Raw genomic sequence first — 26,238 nt, forward strand, 5'->3', positions numbered from 1 at the left:
CTTGTGGCCCCCGCCCCGACGTGAATGACGAAATCATCTTCATCCTTGATTAGGATTAACATCATGTTATTAGATGATCCAATTTAAAGTATAACCAAACCTCAATGGCAAAAACGCAAAAGAAAACGATAGAACTTTAAATCGCATCAAAGTATTTGTCTGTTTTTGGTGTGTATTGCAAGGGCACTGTGTTGTGTTTTCTCACTTAGAAGGGCATCTGTGTGTGTGTGTGTGTGTGTGTGTGTGTGTGTGTGTGTGTGTGTGTGTGTGTGTGTGTGTGTGTGTGTGTGTGTGTGTGTGTGTGTGTGTGTGTGTGTGTGCGTGCGTCCATCTAGCATACAACTATGGATAACAAAAATACCATACAAAAAAACCCTCAAAATAATTGCTTCATAATCATTTATTTGAAATTTCTCTCATATATATATACACACACACACACACTGTATATATATTCAAGTATCAGTTCCCTAAAGATTTGAGCGACCGATCAAAGCGATGAGGTTAACTCGGAGTCGTCTCCTCCAACTCCTCCGACGACTCAGACGACTCCGGCAGCGGGTCACAGTCGGTGTGGTCCACCCTGGTCATTAGGCTGACGTCGATGCCCTGGCCCTCCAACAGCTCCAGGGCCTCGCCCACCATCCGGCTGGGCAGGGTGCGCTCGCGGGAGATGATCCAAGCCATCTCAATGTAGACCATGTCCAAGATGTCCTTGCAGGTGTAGAGCACGGCCATATTGGTGTAGTCTGTCTCCAACGTCCATATCTCCCAGGTGGGCATCACTGAGGAAGTGAGGAGGAGGAGGAGGAAGAGGAAGAAGAGGAGGATCTAGCTTTATTAGCACTCTTAAAATAAATACAGAATACGTGAATGTTGAAGATATAGCCTACAGACAGAATGAGAAGCATTACTTTTGAGAGGATGGAATATTTGTGTATACATCACCGTACATGCATTCAAGAATTCAGACTCCGTTTTCATGTGGAACTCCATCTTTGCCGCCTCCTCCCTTCCTTCGTGGAGCAAACACTCCATTCTCATCATCTTTTTGCTGGTTTAGTGAAAGGTAAAATAAATAAAGACCAACTTGCAAGTCAGGGGACTAATTTTCACACAAACGCAGTGGATACACAATTGTACATGAGAGAGAGAGAGAGAGAGAGAGAGAGAGAGAGAGAGAGAGAGAGAGAGAGAGAGAGAGAGAGAGAGAGAGAGAGAGAGAGAGAGACAGAGACAGAGACAGAGACAGAGACAGAGAGAGACAGAGAGAGACAGAGACGTAGAGACTCACGGATAGGGGGTCGGGATGATGAGCACAGAGTGGTCCATCTGTCGGACCAAGTTACATGAGCTGCACCTTGGCTCGGAGTCTTCTGAACTCATCGACGGTGTCTTCATTATCGGGTACCACCGTCCTAGGAACTACAGTATATATACAAATATAAACATACATATATACATACATATGTATACATACAGTACACACACACTGACACACACACACACACACACGGCATGTCACCTGGTCCATGCTGAAGTTGGCCTTCACATCGGGAGAGGGGCAGCGCCCAGACCCCAAGTACTGAGAGGCCACCAGAGGGAGCGCCAGCAGGAGGACGAAGCAGGGAGACATGCTTCCTTCAGAGAGCGGGAGAACAGCAATCAGGCCATGCTTCTTTTATGCCCCAGCAGTCTGACATGATGTACATCCCTAACATACTGAAACCACTGGTGACTTTTTTTTATGAACTATTGTTCTAGATCACCAGATTCGTAATGTCGTCTCTGAAAGGATGAACCAGCTCACCTGTTTCCGCTGAGTTCCCCAACGCGTTGGGTGTTTCTCAAAACCCTTTCCCGTTAATCTGGGGTTAGAGACAGGGTTGGGAAGGCTATTTTGTGTTTTGGTTTATGCCAGAGGTTCCTTTTATTACAGTGAACTGTAAAATGAGACGTTTTGGACAATAACTTATGAAGACACGCCCATAGACACACAACTGCTCTCTCTCTCACACACACACACACACACACACACACACACACACACACACACACACACACAATGGATGGCAACAACAATTTCTTTGCCTTTTGATGGGAAGTACTTAACCCTAACCCTTCTTGAATTAAATAATGGATTAATCGTTGTGATTATGTGCACTCATAATAATATTTAAATGTACGTAAGTAAAATTGTCCATTGCATATGGGCTGCATTTACGAAAAAAACAAAACAACAACAACACAACAGGTTACAAAAAACAACAACTTTACTTGATGAAGCACCAATTTTTGTACAAAAACATATGCTCTTATACTTCTGCCTTAAAGGTAAATATTGTCGTAGTTTTGTTCTTTGGTATTGCTGGGGTGAAATAACATTTGATGGCTCGGAAGGTTCCCTTTGGATTTTGTGATTCTTCTAGGAATGTTTTGCATAAAACAATTGCAGTAAAGAGGCAGAACGCAAAAGATCAATTTGACAAAATTTCACAAAAGATATGAAAAAACAAACAGTTACAAACGATAAATTACATTGTGGATGTCATCAATCGGGTTAAACATTAATTGTGGTCTTGGCATAAATAAATCTTTAATCTTAAATTAAATATCCCACATAGTTAAACGTACTTGAGGGTCGAGATCACTAGAAGTAGAAACGGACAAAAAACATTAGAAAAAAAAAGATTTGTAAAAAAGAAAAAAGTACAGAAACAGATAAAATACAGTGCATCAAAATTAGGTGGTAAATATTGGAATTGTGAGTGCACCTTCCACAGACAGGGGGCGCAGTGTTATTAATAAATCCTGATGATTTGTGTGGGTTGTTTATTAAACCTAACGTAAAAAGGACGAATGTAAAAAATCATCCGCCACTCCAAACCAGCCCACGTTTTGCTTTGTGGATGAACACACCTCTTCAAGCCCTTATTGATCCATTGGTTTAGGGTGTCACTGCTGTTTGTCCCACTGCGGGTAAGTAGGCTTGAAACAGTTTGAAAAAAATATAACATCCAGGAGCTACAAAGAATACTGAGGCTGCCAGCTACACTGGACTCGGGTGTCATGAATGGTAGGTGCATATTCTCAAAGTGTTTGGTCTCATTGCACACACACACACACACAAAAGGCACATGAATGCCCTCCCGGTGGGACTGGTAAGGGGTGCGACTCGCAGAGCGAGGTTTGGGCGGGTGGGACTCAACCAGTGGTTGAAGTCCCGACATGTTTAGGTCTGAGAATCCTTTCCACACGCAGGGGATTGGCAGACGTTTGCTCAGGGCTGCCAGTCGTTGGTAAATCAGTTATTCGTACATCCAGAACCCTTCTCGAGAATCTTCAAACCTTTACTTTTATAAATTATAAATGTTAAATCTAATTACTAGATCACATAAAACACCAATCTCATGGTATCTTTTGTGTATGAGGCGACTCGAAGTGAGCTCCTGATTTAATTGCGCACTGGATTAGACCCCATACACATAGATGGGAGGGGGCGGAGTCAGAGAGGTCTAGATGGGAGGGGGCGGAGTCAGAGAGGTCTAGATGGGAGGGGGCGGAGTCAGAGAGGTCTAGATGGGAGGGGGCGGAGTCAGAGAGGTCTAGATGGGAGGGGGCGGAGTCAGAGAGGTCTAGATGGAAGGGGGCGGAGACAGAGAGGTCTAGATAGGAGGAGGCGGAGTCAGAGAGGTCTAGATGGGAGGGGGCGGAGACAGAGAGGTCTAGATAGGAGGGGGCGGAGTCAGAGAGGTCTAGATGGGAGGGGGCGGAGACAGAGAGGTCTATATAAGAGGGAGCGGAGTCAGAGTGGTCTAGATGGGAGGGGGCGGAGTCAGAAAGGTCTAGATGGGAGGGGGCGGAGTCAGAAAGGTCTAGATGGGAGGGGGCGGAGTCAGAAAGGTCCAGGTGGAGGAGGGCGGACTCACATAGTTTTGGGTGAAAAGGGGCGGAGTCAGAAATGTCCAGGGGAAAGGGGGTGGAGTCAGAAAGGTCCAGGTGAGAGGAGGCGGAGCCAGTAAAGGCCCAGGGCGGAGCAGGGGAGACTCAAATAGTCCCAGGTGAGAGGGGGCGGAGTCAGAAAGGTCTGGGCGGAGATGGGGGGGCGTGGCCTATGTCTTGTGCGTCTCGATGCAGAGGACGATGTACTGGTTGGAGCAGCTGCGCGTCTGCTGGCCCAGCAGCCGCCCTGACAGCAGGTTGGACGACAGGCCCGTGACGGACATGTGGTCGGCTCGCCACGCCTCGCAGTGCTTGTCCTGCACCCGCAGACCCCTGGTGGCCGAACCGTGCCACACACTCTTCTGAGGCCTGTGGGGGGGGGGGGGGGTGGCAGAGGAGGGAGGAGGGGGAGAGAGGGTGGGCTTTGATGAGATGCAGGGGGAAGATGGAGGACAGGGCGCATGTGTTGGTGAGGTCTGGGGGCGCAGGCTTAGATGCTACCCACTCAAAGGTGTCGCTGTACCAGTGCTGGTAAACGTATGCAGGGACGAGCACGCTTACACACACACACACACACACACACAGACACACACAGACACAGACACACACACACACACACACACACACACACACAGACACAGACACAGACACAGACACAGACACAGACACACACACACACACACACACACACACACACACACACACACACACACACACACACACACACACGTATGCATGCACGAAGACACACAAACTTGGGACGAACGTTTGTACATAAACACAAAGATGCACACATACAGAAACGTAAACATGCACAGACAAACACACACATAGGTTTTAATGCATGCACGAACACACACACACACACACACACACCGCACCAGAAAGGGTCAGCGAGGACGTCCCGTCCATCGAAGGAGTAGATGGGTATCCTGGCGTCGATCGGAGCTCCGTCGCCACTGAACACCGCGTGCCAGTTCCTGAACATCACATCACCCTGGAGACACACACACACACACACACACACACACATCACACGATGTCACGTGACATTCCACGACATGACACACAATTTCATCACATGACGCTACACGACATTCCAATGCATGACATCAACACCCTGACATCACATGGCGCCAAATTATGCACGTCACATGTCAATTCAAATCATAAATTCAGCTTACATCACGTGACCTACCATCACGTCACATGACACGAGGGCGAGGTGTGTTCTGGGGCCTAGTGTGTGTGTGTGTGTGTGTGTGTGTGTTGTGTGCATGTATGTTTGTATGTGTGTGTGTGTGTGTATACGTGTGTGTGTGTTTGTATATGTGTGAAAATGTGTGTGTTTATATGTGTGTGTATAGGCGCGCGTGCATCCAAACCTATGTGCGAGTTTCTCCACACATTACGAGTGTGTGTCTAGAACCGTCCCATGAGCACCCTTAGCGCCCCCCCCCCCCCCCCCCCCCCCCCCTACCCGGAGGTTGGTGACGGGCGTGGCGTGGCGGGACAGCGGGTGGACCACGTGGAGCAGGTCCTGGCGCCCGGACGACAGGAAGGCGCGGTAGTGCGGCGGCAGGCCCATGGCCTTGGCCTGCTCGAAGCACATGCGGTCGGCCGCGTCCACGCCCATCATGTCTCCCGAGTGGGGCTGGTTCAGCGCCACCAGGGTCAGCTGGACGGGGAGAGGGGGGGGGGGGGGGGAGGGGTCACTGAGTGGGCGGGGTCTGACCCTTGGAGGGAGTGGCTATCTTTTATCTTTTATCCAATCCAACTTTATTTGTTGAGCCCTTTAAAACGACCGCCGTTGACCAAAGAGCCTCACAGAGTAATAATTTAAAGACATCAAAAAAAAAGACAAGAAAACAGGAGAACATAATAAACAACGAGTTTTGACGAGGCATTTAAATTTAGTTTATAGCTAAACAAGCCAATTTCTTCCTTAAATCAATGTAATCATATCTTATACCCTCAATCAAATAAATTCCTAGCTTTAATCAAGTTAATCATCTCTTATATTGTTGATCAAATCAATTCCTACCTCTTAATCAATTTAACTGTCTCTTAAACCCTTAAACAAAAACAAATGTATACTTTTACATTTTCACCCACTTTAAATATGCCCCAGAAGGATTGGCTTAGCGCCTTCATTTTACAGTACAACTGCCTCCTTTAATGAAGATAGTACTCCCCTGTTCTCCATCAATACTTCATTAAGAAATACTAACAACTTTGTACAATTCAAATCATTCATTCATTAAAGGGCTCATGTCATGCCACCAGGTATGGGTGTGATTAATGAATTCCTATAATAATTAAATAAATAATTAATCATTCCTTCCCTGTGCCAGAGTGACATCACAAGTGGGCGTGTCCACCCAGATATATGAAGGATAGATGAGCAACGTTTGCTACAGTCCACTGGGTAGGCTGATCTATCCAGCACGCATCTAGGCGGACACTCCCACTTGTGATGTCACAAGAGGCAGATTTTCCAAACGGCTTGTAACGCCAATCACGTCCCCGTGACACACACACACACACACACACACACACACACACACACACACACACACACACACACACACACACACACACACACACACACACACACACACACACACACACAGTGCGTCTCGGTCGTCTCTGGGACCTACCCTCTGCGAGACGGTGCGTACTCGCTCCATGGCGTCTCCTCTGGCCTGGGACGCCGGGCGGGGCTAGGGAAGAACGGGACACACAGTCCGTCAACAGGAGGAGTGTGTATCGATGATAACCCGTCTATGAAGCGCTATGAGTGTGTATCGATGATAACCCTTGTATGAAGCGCTATGAGAGTGTGTATCGATGATAACCAGTGTATGAAGTGTTATGAGAGAGTGTGTATCGATGATAACCCGTTTATGAAGCGTTATGAGAGAGTGTGTATCGATGATAACCCGTGTGTGAAGCGCTATGAGAGAGTGTGTATCGATGATAACCAGTGTATGAAGTGTTATGAGAGAGTGTGTATCGATGATAACCCGTCTATGAAGCGCTATGAGAGAGTGTGTATCGATGATAACCCGTGGATGAAGTGTTATGAGAGTGTGTATCGATGATAACCCGTGGATGAAGTGTTATGAGAGTGTGTATCGATGATAACCCGTGTGTGAAGCGCTATGAGAGTGTGTATCGATGATAACCCGTGTGTGAAGCGCTATGAGAGTGTGTATCGATGATAACCCGTGGATGAAGCGCTATGAGAGAGTGACGTTACCTCGTCCTGGGGGATGATGTTACTGGAGAGGTAGACCATGCCGCCGAGCTGTGAGGAGGGGAAACAGAACGGTAAACGTACCACCGCTGCACCCATGACCGCTGTGCGTATCACCATTGTACGTTTCACCGCTGCACTGCCAACCTGCAGCGGTGCAGTGTGCATAGCTCCCTGTTAACCGGTGCTAACGTGAGCGGTATTGATGGGGATGCTATTTGACTACAGTATGTTAAACAGTATACACTGTGCTTTTACTGTGATGCTCTTTAATCCTAAGGTACGGTACTTCAGGACATTGTTTCTGTTTATGAATGATTTGATATTGTAAAATATATCTCCCGCCATATATCATATCCCATATCAAATCCCATATCATATATTTTTGCATATCATATTAGATCTCAAATTATATAAAATGATCACATCAGATCATATATATCATATCGTATCATAGATGATATCCTTTCTCATATCATATCATATCTCACAGCATCTCACATCATATCTCATATCATACCATATCTCACATAATCTCCCCTCATATCTCATCATATTATTTCTTAAATCATATCTCACATCATCTCATCTCACCTCATATCTCATATTACTGTATATCTCATATCATATCTCATATCATCTCGTCTCTCATCATATCCCATACCATATCTAACATCATCTCACCTCATATCTCGTATCATATCATAGCTTATATCATACCATATCTCATAACATATCATAGCTTATATCATAGCTCATATTATAGCATATCTCATATCATAGCTTATATCATATCATATCTCATATCATATCATAGCTTACATCATATCATAGCTCATATTATATCATATCTCATCTCAGTGTTTACCTGGACCTCCTTCCAGCCCTGGGAAACCTTGAGGAAGAGCGTTCCGGTGGCCGAGACGAAGGCCAGCGTTCCCTCCACGTCCCTCACTGTGTGCTGCATCATGGCCTCCCGCGTGGAGAAGCTCTTCAGCTGGAGGAGGAGGAGGAGGAGGAGGAGGAGGAGGAGGGCAAGAACATGAGAACAGGGGGAGGAGAACAACTCAATAAGGTGGAGATGAACCCCACTCCCTTATTTTCTTGCCCTCTGGGGGGCTAGGGTCAGGGTTACAGGTCATTCATATATGACCTGTTAGGCCCTTTGAGACTGTCACTGTAGTTAAGAAATATAAATCATATAGAAATTGAAAAATCAGAAGAATTGAATGTAAGAGTTGAAGAGTGTCCTGGTAAAACGTTATGTTTGGGTTTATGTTTATGCATTTTTACATTAGTTTGACAATTGTGTCTATGTTTGCGATTACCAAAGTTATGTTTGGCTTTGTGTTTGTTTTCATTTTCATCGCTGATTATGTTTCAAAAAGTTTGTGTTGTGTTAATAATCGCATTTCCGAAGGGTTATCGGGTAAACATAAGTTTACGTTTTGCGATTTCCACTCAAGTTAACCGTTACCATTATTGTGCTGTTCCCAAGACAACTGGTAACCATGCAACCAGAACATTCCAAAGAGGTCGATGGACAAAGACCAAGCCTTCTGTAAAATGAATCCAAGATGGAGACCAAGGAACCGAATCACAACGGAGCGAGAGAGACAGGGAACGAGAGAGAGACAGGGAGCGAGAGAGAGACAGGGAGCGAGAGAGAGAGAGAGAGAGAGACAGGGAGCGAGAGAGAGAGAGACAGGGAGCGAGAGAGAGTGAGACAGGGAGCGAGAGAGAGAGAGACAGGGAGCGAGAGAGAGAGAGACAGGGAGCGAGAGAGAGAGAGACAGGGAGTGAGAGAGAGACAGGGAGCGAGAGAGAGACAGGGAGCGAGAGAGAGAGACAGGGAGCGAGAGAGAGACAGGGAGCGAGAGAGAGAGACAGGGAGCGAGAGAGAGAGAGACAGGGAGCGAGAGAGAGACAGGGAGGGTCTGACTCACAGCTCCTGAGGTCCCAGCCGCCCCCGTTGGCCCCGGGGGGCCGGGGGGGCCCGCGACGGTCACCGCTGTCAGAACCAAAACAGAAAACATCCTTAGTGTCCGTGTGTGGGTGGGGGTCTACCCCCGGGTTCAGAACAAGGCTCTGTGTGTTCTTTGGTTCATCATACGATGTGTCGTACAGAATGAAAACATTCCCGCAAAGCTCTCAAACCGATCCAGCTTCCATCCGCTCCGTCTGCCCTCTGTTGTTACCCCAGTTACCCCCCCACCGTTAACCCCAGACACAGCGGGGGAGCACATGGGCCAATCAGGTCGCCCCTCGTGCGCTGCTTGATATGTGACGTCATGCCACGAGGTGCGAGTGTGATTAACCGTTGCGAGCCGTTTTTGAAAATCTGCCGTTTCCTGTGTTGTTGTGACGTCAGAAGGGGGCGTGTCCATCGAGGCGTATGATGGCGACGGGCGACACGCCCACTTGTGATGTCACTAAAACGTGCGGCAAAGGCCGACTTTCAGACGGCTTGTAACGGCTAACCACACTCACACCCGGTGGCATGACCTCACGCTCTTAACCCGAGAGGGGGGGGGACACAGGGACAAAGGGGGGGGGGGGGGTGCGGTCTGGGGGGTCTCTGTCGTGGAGGGTCTACCTGAGCCGTATCGGGAGGGGGGTCCGGGCCGGCCGGGGGGGCCGGGTTGGCCAACAGAACCGGGTCTACCGTAGCCCGGGACGCCGGGGGAGCCGGGGACCCCCGGCCGGCCCGGGGGGCCGTGCACAGACTGGCCCGGAGGCCCCTGGAACGAGAGCTGGAGTTAGAGAGGAGCCGGGCGTGAACACACACACACACACACACACACACACACACACACACACACACACACACACACACACACACACACACACACACACAGACAGTTTCCTATATTACTGCTATATGAGTGAGTGAGTGAGTGAGTGAGTGAGTGAGTGAGTGAGTGAACGAGTGAACGAGTGAACGAGTGAACGAGTGAACGAGTGAACGAGTGAGTGAGTGAACGAGTGAACGAGTGAGTGAGTAAGTGCGTGAGAGAGTGAGTGAGTCTGTGTGTATTTTAATCCGTCACACCAGGGCAGTGACATTCTTAATGCATTCATTCCTTCATGCTTCAGACATCTATCCTATCGTTTATTTACTGCACACATCTATATCTTTATTTATTTTTTCATTGGATGGGGTTTCCATGGAAACAGAACGTACCATTGCTCCTTGTCTCCCAGGGATACCCGCGTACCCAGGCGTTCCCTTCTCCCCTTTAATGCCCTGGTCACCATGGCTACCCAGCTGGAACACAGACACACACATTTTCATATATTTACACACACACACACACACACACTCACACGTAGCGGCGATCAGAAGGGAGGGCACCGATTGGCTGAGCAGATCATGACTTACCCCGCCTCTTCCGGGATACAATGAGTCTGTGGCGGGATGACAGAGGAAACACAAAGGTTACTCACAACGCTACTGGGACTCATGTGCAACACATCAACACAACAGAGGATGAATTTGCCTTACTGAATCTAGTTTAATATAATAATATTAATATTTACATGAATGGCAGACATCTGTGGGGTACAAACTAAATGTTCATGTGATGTGATTGTTTTAAGATGTTAAACCGACCCCAATTGTTGTGATGCATGGATTTTTTTGGTGTATTTAGTAGTTTAATGAAGGTCAAATAATGATGCTTATTTTGTCTTCCATTATCAGAGCATGTTACATATACCTAACCTCATTCCTTCAGACAGAGTAGAATTACACTATACAATGATGTGCTTTGAACTGCACTGAACCCGATCCGTTTGGTTCAGACTGGATTGTGGGGGGGGGGGAATTATGGTATAGATGGGACTCACTTTGCGAAGCAGACCAACCAGGAAGGCCTGGCTGACCTCTGTCCCCCTTCTCTCCCCTCGGACAGTTTCCTGAAGGGCCACCAGGAGCAAAGGAGTTAGTCTGATGCAGCATCACGATCCCTCCTTCCATCTCTGGATGAAGGGACCCCCACTCTGAACGCCTGATGCCCCACTCTGAAGGAGGGACCCCCCACTCTGAAGGAGGGACCCCCCACTCTGAAGGAGGGACCCCCCACTCTGAAGGAGGGATCCCCCACCCTGAAGGAGGGACCCCCCACTCTGAAGGAGGGATCCCCCACCCTGAAGGAGGGATCCCCCACCCTGAAGGAGGGACCCCCCACCCTGAAGGAGGGATCCCCCACCCTGAAGGAGGGATCCCCCACTCTGAAGGAGGGACCCCCCACTCTGAAGGAGGGATCCCCCACTCTGAAGGAGGGACCCCCCACTCTGAAGGAGGGATCCCCCACTCTGAAGGAGGGACCCCCCACCCTGAAGGAGGGACCCCCCACTCTGAAGGAGGGACCCCCCACTCTGCGTTCCTTCTCTAGATTTCTTCCTTGCTAACTAAGGGAATTTTTCTTGCCTCTGGGGGGCGAGGGCCAGGGGGGGTCATAGATTTACAGCCTGTTAAGCCCTTTGAGACTGTACCTGTGATTAAGGGCTACACAAATACAATTTAATTTAATTTAATGTTGTTATAGTCAGATTAACTGAAGATATTGTCCCACTATCTCGACCACAGGTTAACTGAAGATCGTATGAAGCGCTTTCGATCCCTGGATCTTTTCAGTTGCTGCATGAGCTCAGTTTCAATGTTGAAGTCCATCTGAGATTCATTCCCCTGATTTATCCATAACAACCTTCCAATCATTCTAATGCAAATTAAAAATGATGAATAAAAACAACAGATAGCAGGAAATTAAGGATTGTTAAATTATAACCTATGACTAAAATTATAATTTTTTCTTACCATTTACAGTTCCATCGGCGTTCAGCTAAACAAAAAAAAAATGCAATTAAACGTACAACATATAAATAAAAAGTGATGACATCGATTTTCATGACATAATGACATGGTGGAGAGACATGCGTTGAGAGAGAGAGAGAGAGAGAGAGAGAGAGAGAGAGAGAGAGAGAGAGAGAAAGAGCGAGAGACACAGAGCCCCAGAGAGAGAGAGAGCAGCAGTACCTCTGATCTCGATGGGCCCCGGGCCCCCAGTCTGCCTGACACCACTAGTACGGTACAGTGAGTGAGAGGCACTCGCTGCCAAACACTCTGACGCAGACAGTGAAGAGTCGCCATGCAGGTTAACAGGGGACAGAGAGAGAGGCGGCAGAGGGTCCACTAAGGGTAAGAATGAATGAATGAATGAATGAATGAATGAATGAAATGAGTTATTAATGAACGAGAAAGAGTGTGGGAATAATGATGATAGAGTCCGTCGCGACTTTTCCACGTCACAAACAAGCGGAAAATGATTCTGGTTAAGATTTGCACCAAACGTATCAAAACATATTATACATCCGTGCAGTTTGATTTCTCAGGGTTTGATTCATTCGGTCTGGAAGAAGAAAACGAGCATTCCTAAAGACAGATCTGTCTGGGTTAAAGACCGACGGTTGGTGAATCATCCCCGGTAAGGCACTGGTCAGGCAGTGAGGAGAACGCAGAGGACCCGACGCACGGTCCTCTGACACATGAACCAGGGGTCAGGGGTGACGATTGACGGCCATCAATCGTCACCCCTGACCCCTGATTCATGTGTCGGAGGACCCAACGCACGGTCCCCCGACACATGAACCAGGGGTCAGGGGCGACGATTGACGGCCATCCATGCAGAGACGGGCCCGAGGTGCACGGAGGCGGAGCTACGCGGTCAGACGGCCCGCTGTTAGTTCGACGTGCTGCGAAAACCAAACGATGGAGGAGCACGTTCCCACGCCGGGTCACATGACTTACCGCGTTCTTGCAGTGGGGTCGGGGGGGAATGGGGAACACGGTCTGTGGAGGACAGGGGAGGGAGAGGGGGGAGGGAGAGGGGGGAGGGAGAGGGGGGAGGGAGAGGGGGGAGGGGGAGGGGGGGGACAGCGTGAGCCGGCTAGTGGAGAGGGCTGTGTGTGTGGTTGTGGTTGTCTTTGTGTGGGGTGTCTAAATGTAACTGTTGGACAACACACACAGGAAAATGACAGCCACACTCAAGGATAAAAGCAAATATACAAACACAAACTTATAGTCATTGTCTATAGTCTTATTTTGGAGTGAGTGAGAGAGAGAGAGTGTATGCGAGTGTTTGTGTGTGTGTGTTTGTCTCTCTATGTAGTGTGTGTGTGGTTGTGTCTTTAAGTATTGCTTGTGTGTGTGTGTGTGTGTGTGTGTGTGTGTGTGTGTGTGTGTGTGTGTGTGTGTGTGTGTGTGTGTGTGTGTGCGCGCGTGTGTGTACATACTCCATTGGGGCAGTTGAACATGCCAGGGCGGCCGGGGAGACCGGGGGGTCCAGGAGGCCCCTGGTGGAAGAAGAGGAGGAGGAGGAAGAGGAGGAGGAGGAAGAGGAAGAGGAGGAAGAGGATCAGGGCTCCACCTCGACCACCATTGTGAGATGGCAGTTTAAACATCGAAAGAAGCCCACAACTTCTTTAATAACGCATCATACATTTTTCCAAAAAATGGGAATATCTATTGACAGACTTCCGTGTGTGGCTGACTCACCGGCGGGCTGTGAGAGGACCCGCTCTCTCCCTTAGCACCGGACACCCCGGGGCGACCCTGGAGAACAACACAACGTTTAAACGGAACGCTGGAGTATAGATGCAATTAACATTCACATTATTATCTCTATCATAAATCGATTCAAAAAGTACAGATTAATTACTATGCCGAACATCTTCTCTATGGTATCCTTTGTTTCTTGAATAAATTTTTTATTTATTTCAAGTTTAAAGCCTGAGTTTAAAGACATATTTCTTGAGCGTGTTCATGTTTACCGGACGACCGGGGTACCCGAACTCGCCCTTCGGCCCCTTCGGCCCCGTCGGCCCCTGTGAGGTGAGACGGAACGCGTGAGTTGGACTCTAAACCGACAACAGTGTTTACGTTGGAATAACTGACAAACGGGTGGTTACCACGACAACCGGGGACTTACCGCAACGCCTGCCGCTCCGGGCAAACCGCTATCGCCCTGGACAGGAACACAAGCACTCAGGTCAGGATATAGAAGACAAGACACTTGGTTTGGAGATTACAAAAGACAAAATGTGGGTTTTCTAGCTATTTGTGTTGTAAGAATTTCGAAATCAAAAAAATATAGTTTTTTTTAATATTTGAAACTAATATTACATTATATTATTATAACTAATTTTTTTAATATTTGTACAAAATAATACGTTTTCTAAACAATATATTTTTAATATTATTTAATAATAATAAAAAAATATATAATAATTTGTGGCTCAAAATGCTACTGAATGACTTGTGTCTACTCTTGAGATTACAAACGGAGCCTCAAAAACATTCTAACCAAAGGTGTGTGTTAAAAGTGAGTGGACATTATGTCTACTACTGCTACATGGTATAAATGGTGGTCAGTGATTGGTCGTATGTGGTCACCTTGATTCCTGGAGGTCCGTTTACCCCCCCGAGGTCAGACATCAAGGAGCCGTCGGGCATCACGACAACGCCTGATTCTCCTTTCTCTCCCTTCACACACACACACACACACACACACACACACACACACACACACACACACACACACACACACACACACACACACACACACACACACACACACACACACACACACACACACACACACACGTATGTACAAATGTGGCTTCTGCCAATTTATAAGGGTGGGCTTGTATTGTATATAAATACTGGGTAAAATAACTTGTGTACGCTAAACACCTGTAATGTATTCCTCAATTAGAAATTAAATTAAATAAATGAATTTAATACTGTTGTGGAACATGAAGTGTAGCCATGATTAAATGGGCCAAGTTGGCTCCCGCCCTGTTCCAGTCTGGCTCAGAGAGTCACTTCATGAGGAGAACTGGAGGAATTCTCCACAACAACAAAGAAATATTTACCTTTGGCCCCGCTGGTCCATTGACGCCCGGCAATCCAATATCTCCCTTGGGGCCCTTTGGAGCCTGTAAAAAATGAGTGGGATACGGAATATAACAATCATGACAATCTCAATCATCTGGCCTTTCATTAAATTCATGTGGTTAGGCGTAACATCCTGGCTCGTCTGAAAATACAAAAGCAGCTAGGAGTCCTTTGAGTGAGGAGACAGATACTGTGTCATTACAGAAATGACAATGATGTTATTTCATATTTTGTCTGTTGGCCTTGCCAATCTGACTGAATATCTACATGTTCTAAGATACATGATGTTAAAGAGCAGGTAGAGGGCGAGGGCCTCTTGTTTCAGATGCCCACAGGTCGACTCTGGGCATTGTCAGGAATTATACCATGGTCTGGGGGTATACTATTCAAATTGTCTGTTCAGCCTTCAAAACGAGAGCTGGTAAATTGTGAAAAATGCATTAAACTGAAATAAGAAAACGCGGTTATATGCTATAGACCCTATAGTATCTGGGGTATGCATAAAGGCTGGGACGAATTTCTTTTCTTTGGCAAGTGACCATGGTACAAGCAGGATAATGCCCTTCAAGGTGTCCATAATCAGGAATTAATGGACAACTAAGGCCTCCGCGTCGTCCATTAATTTGGGTTAACCTGCCGATAGTTTGGAACATTCATGCTGTTCTGTGATTGGTCGAAGCCCGGACCGAGGGTTACCTGAAGCTCCACCATCCCTGAGAAGTTGTACACTCCGTCCGTGTCGTTGAGCATCAGCTGGACAGGAAACAGGAAGTTGAGTCTGTAGTTAGTTTGGTACATTTGTATTTCTGCTGTTGATACTGTGGATGACGGATGTTTATTGCAAGTCAAGTTTTGCCAACATCGGTTTCCCCCTTAAGTGGTCAACACATGATGCCGTGTTCAGTGTCAGCGTTGTCAGCGTTGCCAGCGTTGCCGATGTATTCCTATAGATCCCTCTCGAAGCAGGGGCATTGTCTGATCTCCGAAAATGAGTCTAAACGCCAAGGGCTATCGTCATTCATAAACCTAAATTCATGTTTCCTTTGTTTATGATCAAAAAGCCATGAAAAGCAAGGGTCCATCTTTAATGGGCTGTTTCTTCTATTTCGTCATTTAGCAGATGTCTTTATCCAAAGTGCCTTCTGACGAGAAAAGCTTTAGGTCACTAAGAAGCAGGGCGGGGCCGGTGGCTGAAGGCTCCTACAGGTACACTGCGGACATCAGGGTTTGACCCCTGATCTCTTCCAGGCTGGGGGGTCCAACCCATCTCAATGCTGGCCTACGCCGCCCATATCAGGTCACTCACCTCCTGGAGGTTTATGATTGGTCCCGGAAGCCCGGGGGGCCCTGGGGGGCCGGGTAGGCTGAGTCCATCCCTTCCTGGTCCTCCCTGGAGCAGAAAAAGCGGCTTGATTTCAGTGTTTGGTTCTTCTGTATCTTGTGATAGCAACAGTGTGTGTTTGTGTCCCTAAAAACATTGTTTGTGTGTGCTTTTCTTTGTGTGCGTATCCATAAACTTGTGAATGTCTTTACTGAACAATGTGTTTATATTGTAGCTTTCACCTTTTGTCCGGCGACACCTTTGTCTCCTTTTTGTCCCTGTGGAAGAAACGCGGGGTTAGGGAGAGAGGCTTTGTTCACTACTGGCTGTATGTCCGCCCCTGTGTCTGTGAACCAGAAAGCAGCGACATTCTATACACATTAAAAGCCCCACCTCTGATTGATGAAAAAGATTAACTCTTATCTGAAAAATACTTAATAGTTATCAGGGTCCACTCCCAAACCCAAAAAGCTAATGTTATGCATTTACCAAAATCCACTTTAATTACTGAACAATCCGTTTTTTCAATGTGATTATTCATGTTTTTCTTGAAAAGTTAAAGTTATTATATTCTAATTTGTGTTGTTGACTGACCTCATCTCCGTTTAGTCCAATTGTGCCTGGCTTGCCGGGAGCTCCATGTGCCCCTGTCGCCCCCTAGAGGTCATAGGAAGACATCACCACCAGACTTACTTAGCCTGACAGCCTGAATGGCCACCAGGCACTTTCCCGTTGATCCTAAAGGCCAGAGACTGACCTTTGCTCCTGTCTTCCCTGGAGGCCCATCCAACCCGTCTTTACCCTGGTAAACAATCATTAATTTATTTATTATAAGTCGCAATAAATAAATGAAATAGATTAATTTAAACTAAATGTACTCAGTTAGTTAACCTACCATAGTTCCTGGAAGTCCAGGGATCCCAGGAGGTCCCTGTGAGAACACAATAAATATAATGAGTAGCAGAAATAATGTCTTTAATTATAGTAGTACTATTGTTACGTTTGTTACCTCAGGGCCTTTGGGTAGAAATGCACCAAAGCCGCTGGACATTCCGGATCCTTCCAGATCCTACCAACAGAAACACGATTGGTTAGCAAGCTCATTATCAACAGAGACGTTATTAAAGTCTTATTGTTGATTGAGCCCCTCCCAGTTAGTAAGTAACTAAACAGTAACTGTTTACAACTGTGTAGAACTGTGTGATGTAAACTATAGCTTTGAGGTACACTCTGCCCATCATATTTTATTGGAAGAATATATCAGCTATTGGATGTTAATAGATAAAATAAAATGTATTCCCTATCAATAAGAATTGACCATAGATGTGTCAGGGTAATTTCAAGCAACAAGCCTGGTGAAATATTAGATGTTGCGACTTTGATGAAGTTTAATCAGGAGTGACATCTTCAAACGTCAATCCTGACAATCATAACCAGAAAGGCCACGATCAGCGCTGCGTAGGTCGGGCCTCAGACCTTGGGCGCGTTCCGATATCCAGACTTTCCGTACTTACTATACTGAGTAAGTACGGAAGTTCCAATTACAGTCGTGGCGAAAAGAAGCGTACTGAAAGGAGCCGGATGGTGCCCTCCAAACGGTCAAAACGCTGAGTGTGGAACGATGTGAACTTTTTCCTCACTCAACGGCAGCCATCTTAGCTACGTAGCGGAAGAGGCGGAGCCAGCAGCTCAGCGCGAAATAAAAGGCGCTTTAAAGGGTTCACTGTTCAGCGGGATGTTTTTTGGCGGGTGGCGAGCCGCGGCGGCAGTCACAGTCTCCGGTTAGTGCACCACGGAGTATTCGAATTGGAACAACACTGACATTTGAAAATCCGCGCACTTAGTGAGTGTGCAGATAGTGTTCTACGTTTAAGTGTACTCATGGAAGTAACAGCACTGCTCAGCGCCTCAATGCAAAATGGCCGCTGGATATCTAAGGCCCAGTAAAGGAGCAGCACCTCCAGGTCCATGGTGAAGCCCCCGCCCGGAGGCCCCGGGGGGCCAGGGGGGCCGCGCGGCCCGGGCTTCCCTTCAGCTCCATCCGGCCCCGGGAACCCATCATGGCCAGAGTCCCCCTGAGAGAGAGAGAGAGAGAGAGAGAGAGAGAGAGAGAGAGAGAGAGAGAGAGAGAGAGAGAGAGAGAGAAAAAGAGAGAGAGAGAGAAAAAGAGAAAAAGAGAGAGAGAGAGAGAGAGAGAGAGAGAGAGAGAGAGAGAGAGAGAGAGAGAGAGAGAGAGCGAGAGAGAGAGAGCGAGAGAGCGAGAGAGAGAGAGGGAGCAAGAGAGAGAGAGGGAGCAAGAGAGAGAGAGAGAGAGGGAGAGGGAGAGGGAGCGAGAGCGAGAGCGAGAGAGGGAGCGAGAGAGAGAGAGCGAGAGAGAGGGAGCAAGAGAGAGAGAGAGAGAGAGAGGGAGAGGGAGAGGGAGCGAGAGCGAGAGTGAGAGAGACAGACAGAGAGAATAGAGAAATTAGAAAAAATGGAATACAGGCAGAAACATATCAATAAATAATAAAACCACGTAACTAGCATAATGGTATGGCAGATATGCATAGAAATATACGTGCATAATGGAGGCTTGTCTAATCTGCATTGATGATTAATATCGGGTCTATAGGAGTTTATTGATCAGGCCTTACCTTTGGCCCCGGAGTCCCAATGAAACCCATCTCTCCCTGTTCACAAAGAAAATAAACACAGAACCCTCAACCAATGCTTAAGAAGTTACATTCTTCGTTTAATTATTTGAACATTTCAAATAGTAAATCTTTACATAAATAACAATCTTATTGAATTGGTAGGAGTCTGTAGGAATGCATCAAGTCAATGTTTAAACATAGAATATTGTGAATGAGCATAAAGGTACGGTTGCCATGGAACCAACACCGCCGTCCCCGCTCACCTCGTCTCCCTTCGTCCCAGCGAGTCCCGGGTCGCCATCTTTACCATCAGGACCCTGTTGTCACGGGGACAATTAGACATTCAGCGTTCCCATGGATATTCAGTCCGAACCTGACGAGGGGTCAGGTGTTCCTCTTGAAATGAATAGTATTTACGTCAAAATATCCTCCTGTTTTTAGTCGCTGTTTTTTGTCCCAGTATTCTTTGCAATATTTGTTGCATTGTACCTCCAAGAACTCGTCTAGCATAAGTCTGTGCTGATATTTGACAGGATTGTATCTACAGAAGGAAACGACTACGACCACATAAACATTTTCAAAGCCTCTCAGATAGATTGAGTTTAACGAACAAACACGATTTACTGTCTGGGATCAATAAAGTATCTTAAATCTTATGTTCGCAGCATATCTGCAAATAGGTTATTACTGTATTTGTTAGCGGTGAATTAAAGTTCGACAGATTATAAAACTTGTATTAATTCAACCACTTGAATACATATGAGTGAATGCTACACACACAATGAATGGATGGTATGACTACGACATATACACCGCAGGGTGTACGGTAGCCTCTACACTCTCATTCATGTAATTAGTAAAAAGCTAGCAAAAAATTAAAACACTGAAAAGACACATTTTCCCCCACAGATGCTGTGGCTATTGGTCCTGACCATGTTCTCAAGCTTTTCCATTAGTTTCTGCCACAACGCTAACATTAGCCATAATACGCGCGCCCGCACGCACACACACGCACACACGCGCGCGCGCGCGCCTTGCCTCTTTGACAGTGCAGCAAGCTTAAGCAAACAGGCAGAACTCAACATGGTGTCATGTTAAAAAAAGTTGGGGGAAAATTCTGCCTTTTAGGTCCGTTGTGATGGGACCAGACCATAATACCTGTCCAGAACCAAGGTCAGACTCAGACCCCGAACCAGACCCAGAACCACCAGAGCCCAACCCACTTAACCACTCGTCAATAACCTGAAATAAAAGACACATGAGAACGGCTAACATCTTCAGCATCTGGTAAGGAAGTGGAGAAATCTAAATAAACAATGACAGCATTAAATAGTGAAGGAAAGAAACATAATTAATGTTGGAATGTACTAGAAAATACCTTTTCACATTTGTATCAATATTTAACGATGTATTTAAACATATTTTTATGCATTTGTATTTTTCAACGATGAACATGTAGGGGGTTAGGGAATAGTGAGCGAGGAAGCCTGAAGGTAGACTGCGGACATGGGGGTGCGAGCCGAGAACCTTTCGACTGGGAATCGAACCCCCTCACCCCTGAAACCGTCCTCCCCTGACCTGCTTGTGTTATAACGTGATCCGGTTCTGGCTGAGTACTCACCGGAACGCCCGCTGCACCAGCCACTCCGTCCTTTCCATCTCTCCCGGGAACCCCAGGAGGTCCAGGGAACACCTCCTCTGACGCGGGCCCCGGAGGGCCCGGGTTCCCTGGGAGCCCGGGACGCCCGGGAGGCCCCTGGGTGGAACAGGGTCAGGAGATATTAGACCAATCAGGACGATGCAGAGAACACCTGCTATATTAGTATGACGTTTTCGTAACATAACTTTTCACAACACATCTTAAGAAATGTTATCGGGTTGTTTATTCTTTTTCTGAAATGCATGATTGCTACTTAGTTGACTTTTGTGTGCCTTTGCAATGTCAGAGTATGCGAGTTTCCCAAGCCCTGTGAGGAACTCACCCTCATGATCTCTGCGTCGCTGTCGAAGTCATCGAAGCCTGAGCCGAAGCCCTCCTAATAAAACAAACCATATATAAGATCAGGTGGATCACTGACCCCACCAAACATTGTACACTGTTATACCACTGTTTACTATTCAGTCATTTCGGTTTCTCTTTCACTTTCATCCAAAGTGATTTAAGCTTCTATTTGTTATAATCAGCCTTTGATGAAGGAGCGGGTAGGGGTGAGCTCACGGATACCTACAGGTTAATTGTGGACATCGGGATTCGAACACACAACCTCTCGTCTGTGCTTCATAACCCCTAGCCCCTAGACTACCCTGCCCCCTACGCCTGTTGGTTCAGTCATTCTCCAGCGGCTGGGCAGAACCATTAATCAGCTAAATGAATAAACCCGATGAACCGCTAACCCCGTCGGATCAACCATATCGTGTGAGTCGGTGATGAGCTTGAGCCGACTTACTGGGAGTCTGGACCCTCTGCCCGGGGGCCCGGGGGGCCCGGGGGGGCCCTGGGACCCCATACCCGGATCACCCTGATGGGGGAGGAACCAGAGAACATGTTGGTTGAGTCAGGGGTCGTATGATCGTTACAGGTACATTACACCAGTTAACTAGTGTGTGTCCTTCCATCCATCTATCTATAGTCATCCAGCCACCCATCTACCTCTCTATCCATCTCGTTCCCTAACCAATCAACCAATCATGGATCCGTCCTTTGGATGGATCCATCCACGGGACATTTACACCTCCAATCACCCACCGACCCACAGCCCACCCCCTTAAACCCCATGGCGCCCCGACCTTCCCTTCAGCTTCACAGGCATGGAGGGCTGAAGTTAAACTGCCCTGTACCTTGTCTCCTTTGACCCCGTTTTCTCCTGGCATGCCTGGAAATCCTGGAACCCCAGACGGTCCCTTGAGAAGACGCAAAAACCACCGTTTGTGTTGAGTGACATTCATAGAGGCTAGAGATGTTGAACTCAACTACAATGGCCAGCGATATAAATGGTACAAGGATCATAAAACAATTACAAGTGCACTGAATGTCAGTTCTTACCGAGACTCCGTCATCGCCTTTACCGCCCTAGAGAAGGAAAATAATTGATATGATGAAACTTATGTTCATGTACAAAAATAAAAACAAAAGATTAAAGTTGACGTAACAAGTCATTGTGATGAGATCATTCAAGAGGCAGGGTCGAGATGTTAAGAGAGAGAGACAGGCACAGAAAGGCAGACAGAGATAGGCACAGAAAGACAGACAGAGACAGGCACAGGAAGACAGACTGAGACAGGCACAGAAAGACGGACAGAGACAGGCACAGGAAGACAGACTGAGACAGGCACAGAAAGACAGACTGAGACAGGGACAGAAATGCAAAAAACAAACACGAGAAGACAAAAACAGAAGACAGTGGAAAAACAGAACCGACAAAAGCAGTCAAGACAGACTGACACGCACACAGACAGGCAAACGCAGAGAGAGAGACAGAAGCAGACAGACGGGTCAGATCATCCTGCCATAACCGGGCTCCTACCTTCTGTCCATCTTTGCCCGGTGCTCCAGCCGGGCCTTGAGGTCCCGCTGGCCCCTGCGTCCCCCTCGGTCCCGGGACCACCTCCTCCCCAGAGCCAGACCCCTCGCCCGGGGATCCGGGAGGGCCTGCGGGCCCCGGGGCCCCTCGCTCCCCCTTCTGGCCCTCAGACACCTGGAGAGGCAGGGGATTGGTCCACGGTCAGCTGACGGTTTACCGGTCCCCGTTTAGTCATTCGGCCGTCATCTGAAGCAGCTTAAAGTGACTTAAGACACATGTCCTTAAGGAGCTGGTCGGAGTGAGGAGCTTTGTCGAGAACGGCCACTGGGAAGGCTGTGGACACGAGGAATCAAACCCACACCCTTTGGTGGGGACGGGAGCACCCTAGCCTTGCCATGACATTTAACTTTACATTTAGGGCATTTAGCAGACACTTTTAACCAAAGCATACAAAGTACATTGGTCAGAAGAGAGAGAAACAATATATCGCTGCCGGTGCAGTACACTTTACTGCCACTTATCGATGATTAATTGATTGATTACCCTTAGAAGTGTAATTATGTCTAGATGGTGAGTGATTTATTCATTGCTTTTGTGAGTTTGTGTCTGTCTGTGGCAGTGTGTCAATGTGCATGTGTGTCAATGTGCATGTGTGTGTGTAACCTGCATGTGAACGGGCTGCTAACATACATGCAACACGGTAAGTTCTGACTGTTTGTGCAGAAGGTAAAAGCAGGAGACTTACGGTGTCTGGTCGGGAGGTTTGAGTTGATGCCACCGTTGGCCCCACTGTGAAGACACAAGTATTATTGACATGGTAATGATTCTACTAACAGTTGGACCTAGCTTCAGCCATCTTTGCTGCCATAGCAAAGATAGATGGACAATTCATAGACAGCAGATGGAGGATGAAGACTATAATGAAGCACACTCAACGATGAGTGTGATTCATGTGAGTGATTTGTTGTATATCAGTGTGAATATATTTCCTTTTCATTTTATTATGCCGATGTGTGTGTACTGCCCTCTAGTGGTGGATCACAGTACTACTAAAAAGTCACATTTGTATATTTTCCTTATATATAAATATCAAAAATTTTACATTTTAATTATTCTATGTTGGCCATTCAATTTTAATTTAACGTGCCAATGAAGCTCTACTGAACAGAATAGAGACAGACAGACAGACAGACAGACACCTTTCACAGCAGTCAACCCCTCCACTTCCTGTCCAGACGTCTCCTCAACTTCCTCCTCTTCATCGTCTGAGGAGGCTGCGGTGGGCGGAGCCTGTACCGGACTGCTGTCAGTCACCTCTGGCTGTGGGAGGGGCTAGAGACACACACACACAAAGGCGTGAACACACACACACACACACACACACACACACACACACACACACACACACACACACACACACACACACACACACACACACACACACACACACACACACACACACACACACACACACACACACACACACACACACACACACACAAGTTAGCAGACTCATAAAGGTTGTGTGCATAGAGGATAGTCAAAAAATGGGTTAAAGAGTGTTGCTATTTACATATGAGTGTATCTCAAATAAGTTTCTCTCATTAGTTTCAGTTCTCTTCCTTATTTTGACATTAAAACAAAAACTGGTTTCTGGATTAACTATGTGTATGTTCTTGATCGGATTTTTCTTCGGCAATTGACAGAGCGGCACGCAGTCCAAAAGAAATGCTTTCCGTTTTGTTTTTCTTTGTTTTTCCATCCCAGACACCTTGAGAAGATCGCTAGCATCTGGACCGGTTGCGCCACACATCAATCATGTGGCACGTAAATGTCCCATAAATCCTACATCTTACTCCCATTACATTAGAATTTAAGATCTGTAACGGTGTTTGGTGCAGTATGACAACCACATTTTTCTGAAACAATTTTCCCCTTTCCACTCTCAAACAAGTGAACTTGCTAAAGTAAGCTAGCAAAATAAGCTTAATAACGCTATCATGGTTTCATGCCAGTATCGGGTAAATATGCTGCTCAGAAATGAAGGTTTGAATGTAAAAAGACACCAGACATGGCCATCATGACATGATTTATGTCTCGACTACTGCTGGCATCGTGAGGATACTCTTTTCAGATGGAGATCATTGAGGAATGTTTTTACTAGACAGCACGGAGCAGTTAACACACAGCAGGTGTTCTGCATCACAATGTGTAACATATATTAAAGGTTGTATCAGCGATTCCAGGCCGAGACATGATTGATCACATTCATGTGATCTTACTTCACGATCCGCGAGCTGCCCGCCCATTAAGCAGGCCGTCAAAAGAACGTGTCTGTCTAGACAGCCTATTCTCCGAGATCGCACACAAAAACAAATGGCACTACCAACCACTCAAAAACAAAAGAAATAGTATCCCAACCAATCACCGACAAGGGGTGGTTGTTGTGGGGTTTTGCGCTGTGTTCATGATAGTTTTTACTGGATGCACGAAACACGGAAGGGAGGGGAGAGCTGGCTCTGTTTGTTTGGGACCTCGCTTCAATACCAACAGGAGTGACGTCACCCAACATCGCTGATGCGACCTTTAATGCAGCCAATAAAATGTAAAGTGGAGTGTGTACAATTTAGTGGCATCGAGCAGATCGGACTTGGAAGAAAAGGACTGTAAACATAATGATTCTGTTTTAATTGGTGTATAATCCCGTGAACATATAAATTGCCCGTTGGTTGCAATCTGCAACCAAACTCCCCGCGAAATGCCAATAAATTCAAAACGCTACAGCTGAGGAATGAAAAGTTTGTTGATGGTGTGTGTGTGTGCAAGCGCGTGTGCGTGTGTGTACCCTCGTGTGTGTATGTGTACCCGCTGGTGTGTGTGCACCCCCGTGTGTGTGTGTGTGTGTGTGTGTGTGTGTGTGTGTGTGTGTGTGTGTGTGTGTGTGTGTGTGTGTGTGTGTGTGTGTGTGTGTGTGTGTGTGTGTGTGTGTGTGTGTGTGTGTGTGTGCGTATGCCCATGTAAGTGTGGGTGTGCCCATGTGTGTGCGTGTGCTTGATCTTACAATGACGATGTGTCAATTATTTTCAGACATTTTGCCGTTGTCGACTGCGGCTGTGGTGTCAAGGGGCCCACTACCACTAGGGGTGTCCCCCTTTTTTTCTTGGCCCATAATAGGCCTCTGATCTTTGTAAGCCCCAAACAAAAAAAAAACATTGTCTTGGACCTGCGTTGATCGGGGGGGGGCCTATCATACGCTCACGATAGGCCCCCTGATCGTCTTCGGCCCCGGGGCTTCAGCCCGGGTAAGCCCGTGCATGAAGGCGGCCTTGTGTGAGAGCATGTGTGTCCATGCTCACCAAATCGTAGTCTCTCTGCTCCACGAGCTTCTTCACCTCGTCCAGCTCGTCTGTGTCTTCGTAGGCATCGTCTCCACTGCCGTACCCGGAGGCCTGGACACCCGGAACACAGTATTACATCACACAACACAACGTAACACAAAACGACGTTCCCCGAACCAGGAAAGACATACAATCACTTCAGATAATATAGCAGACCAAGTGACCTGGATTCAAAGCATAACACCACATTACTGTTGTGTAAGACAA

The 26,238-nt window shown here is 47.1% G+C and overlaps 2 protein-coding genes across 2 annotated transcripts in view; both read right to left on the reverse strand.

The window, feature by feature from the left end:
- Window positions 1–382: 382 nt before the first annotated feature.
- Window positions 383–1,947, reverse strand: LOC132452835 (apolipoprotein D-like). The gene is made up of 5 exons (XM_060045645.1): window positions 1,811–1,947; window positions 1,526–1,641; window positions 1,295–1,425; window positions 954–1,054; window positions 383–785 (listed from the first exon to the last, which is right to left on the reverse strand). The coding sequence occupies exons 2-5, from the start codon at window positions 1,634–1,636 to the stop codon at window positions 505–507; spliced, it is 624 nt and encodes a 207-aa protein (XP_059901628.1). The 5' UTR covers window positions 1,637–1,641; window positions 1,811–1,947; the 3' UTR covers window positions 383–504.
- A 308-nt stretch (window positions 1,948–2,255) lies between these two features.
- Window positions 2,256–26,238, reverse strand: part of LOC132452957 (collagen alpha-1(XVIII) chain-like) — a 49,294-nt gene continuing 25,311 nt past the window's right edge. Inside the window, exons 4-43 of the mRNA XM_060045791.1 lie at window positions 25,990–26,082; window positions 23,833–23,965; window positions 23,379–23,422; window positions 22,637–22,807; window positions 22,156–22,182; window positions 21,951–22,013; window positions 21,560–21,631; window positions 21,095–21,148; window positions 20,734–20,868; window positions 20,271–20,354; window positions 19,376–19,429; window positions 19,113–19,148; window positions 18,438–18,554; window positions 17,489–17,548; window positions 17,375–17,410; window positions 17,237–17,281; window positions 17,074–17,136; window positions 16,722–16,757; window positions 16,465–16,548; window positions 15,855–15,911; window positions 15,137–15,199; window positions 14,655–14,744; window positions 14,191–14,226; window positions 14,033–14,086; window positions 13,758–13,814; window positions 13,496–13,555; window positions 13,011–13,052; window positions 12,021–12,045; window positions 11,051–11,119; window positions 10,584–10,609; window positions 10,386–10,469; window positions 9,798–9,942; window positions 9,148–9,212; window positions 8,070–8,198; window positions 7,205–7,252; window positions 6,603–6,665; window positions 5,423–5,620; window positions 4,824–4,939; window positions 4,056–4,311; window positions 2,256–3,993 (exon numbers count right to left, since the gene is read on the reverse strand). Of these exons, the coding sequence (XP_059901774.1) occupies window positions 4,113–4,311; window positions 4,824–4,939; window positions 5,423–5,620; window positions 6,603–6,665; window positions 7,205–7,252; window positions 8,070–8,198; window positions 9,148–9,212; window positions 9,798–9,942; window positions 10,386–10,469; window positions 10,584–10,609; window positions 11,051–11,119; window positions 12,021–12,045; window positions 13,011–13,052; window positions 13,496–13,555; window positions 13,758–13,814; window positions 14,033–14,086; window positions 14,191–14,226; window positions 14,655–14,744; window positions 15,137–15,199; window positions 15,855–15,911; window positions 16,465–16,548; window positions 16,722–16,757; window positions 17,074–17,136; window positions 17,237–17,281; window positions 17,375–17,410; window positions 17,489–17,548; window positions 18,438–18,554; window positions 19,113–19,148; window positions 19,376–19,429; window positions 20,271–20,354; window positions 20,734–20,868; window positions 21,095–21,148; window positions 21,560–21,631; window positions 21,951–22,013; window positions 22,156–22,182; window positions 22,637–22,807; window positions 23,379–23,422; window positions 23,833–23,965; window positions 25,990–26,082 (3,033 nt within the window). The 3' untranslated portion in view covers window positions 2,256–3,993; window positions 4,056–4,112. The remainder of the gene's footprint in view (window positions 3,994–4,055; window positions 4,312–4,823; window positions 4,940–5,422; window positions 5,621–6,602; window positions 6,666–7,204; window positions 7,253–8,069; window positions 8,199–9,147; window positions 9,213–9,797; window positions 9,943–10,385; window positions 10,470–10,583; window positions 10,610–11,050; window positions 11,120–12,020; window positions 12,046–13,010; window positions 13,053–13,495; window positions 13,556–13,757; window positions 13,815–14,032; window positions 14,087–14,190; window positions 14,227–14,654; window positions 14,745–15,136; window positions 15,200–15,854; window positions 15,912–16,464; window positions 16,549–16,721; window positions 16,758–17,073; window positions 17,137–17,236; window positions 17,282–17,374; window positions 17,411–17,488; window positions 17,549–18,437; window positions 18,555–19,112; window positions 19,149–19,375; window positions 19,430–20,270; window positions 20,355–20,733; window positions 20,869–21,094; window positions 21,149–21,559; window positions 21,632–21,950; window positions 22,014–22,155; window positions 22,183–22,636; window positions 22,808–23,378; window positions 23,423–23,832; window positions 23,966–25,989; window positions 26,083–26,238) is intronic.

Source organism: Gadus macrocephalus, chromosome 23 (assembly GCF_031168955.1).
Source record: "Gadus macrocephalus chromosome 23, ASM3116895v1".
Taxonomy (NCBI): Eukaryota; Metazoa; Chordata; class Actinopteri; order Gadiformes; family Gadidae; genus Gadus; species Gadus macrocephalus.

Coding starts and splice junctions, on each gene's coding strand:
- LOC132452835 (XM_060045645.1), bottom strand. CDS start 1,636: ATGTCTCCCTGCTTCGTCCTCCTGCTGGCGCTCCCTCTGGTGGCCTCT. Junction 1,055..1,294: donor ATCATCCCGACCCCCTATCC/GTGAGTCTCTAC, acceptor TCACTAAACCAG/CAAAAAGATGATGAGAATGG. Junction 786..953: donor GTCTGAATTCTTGAATGCAT/GTACGGTGATGT, acceptor TCACTTCCTCAG/TGATGCCCACCTGGGAGATA.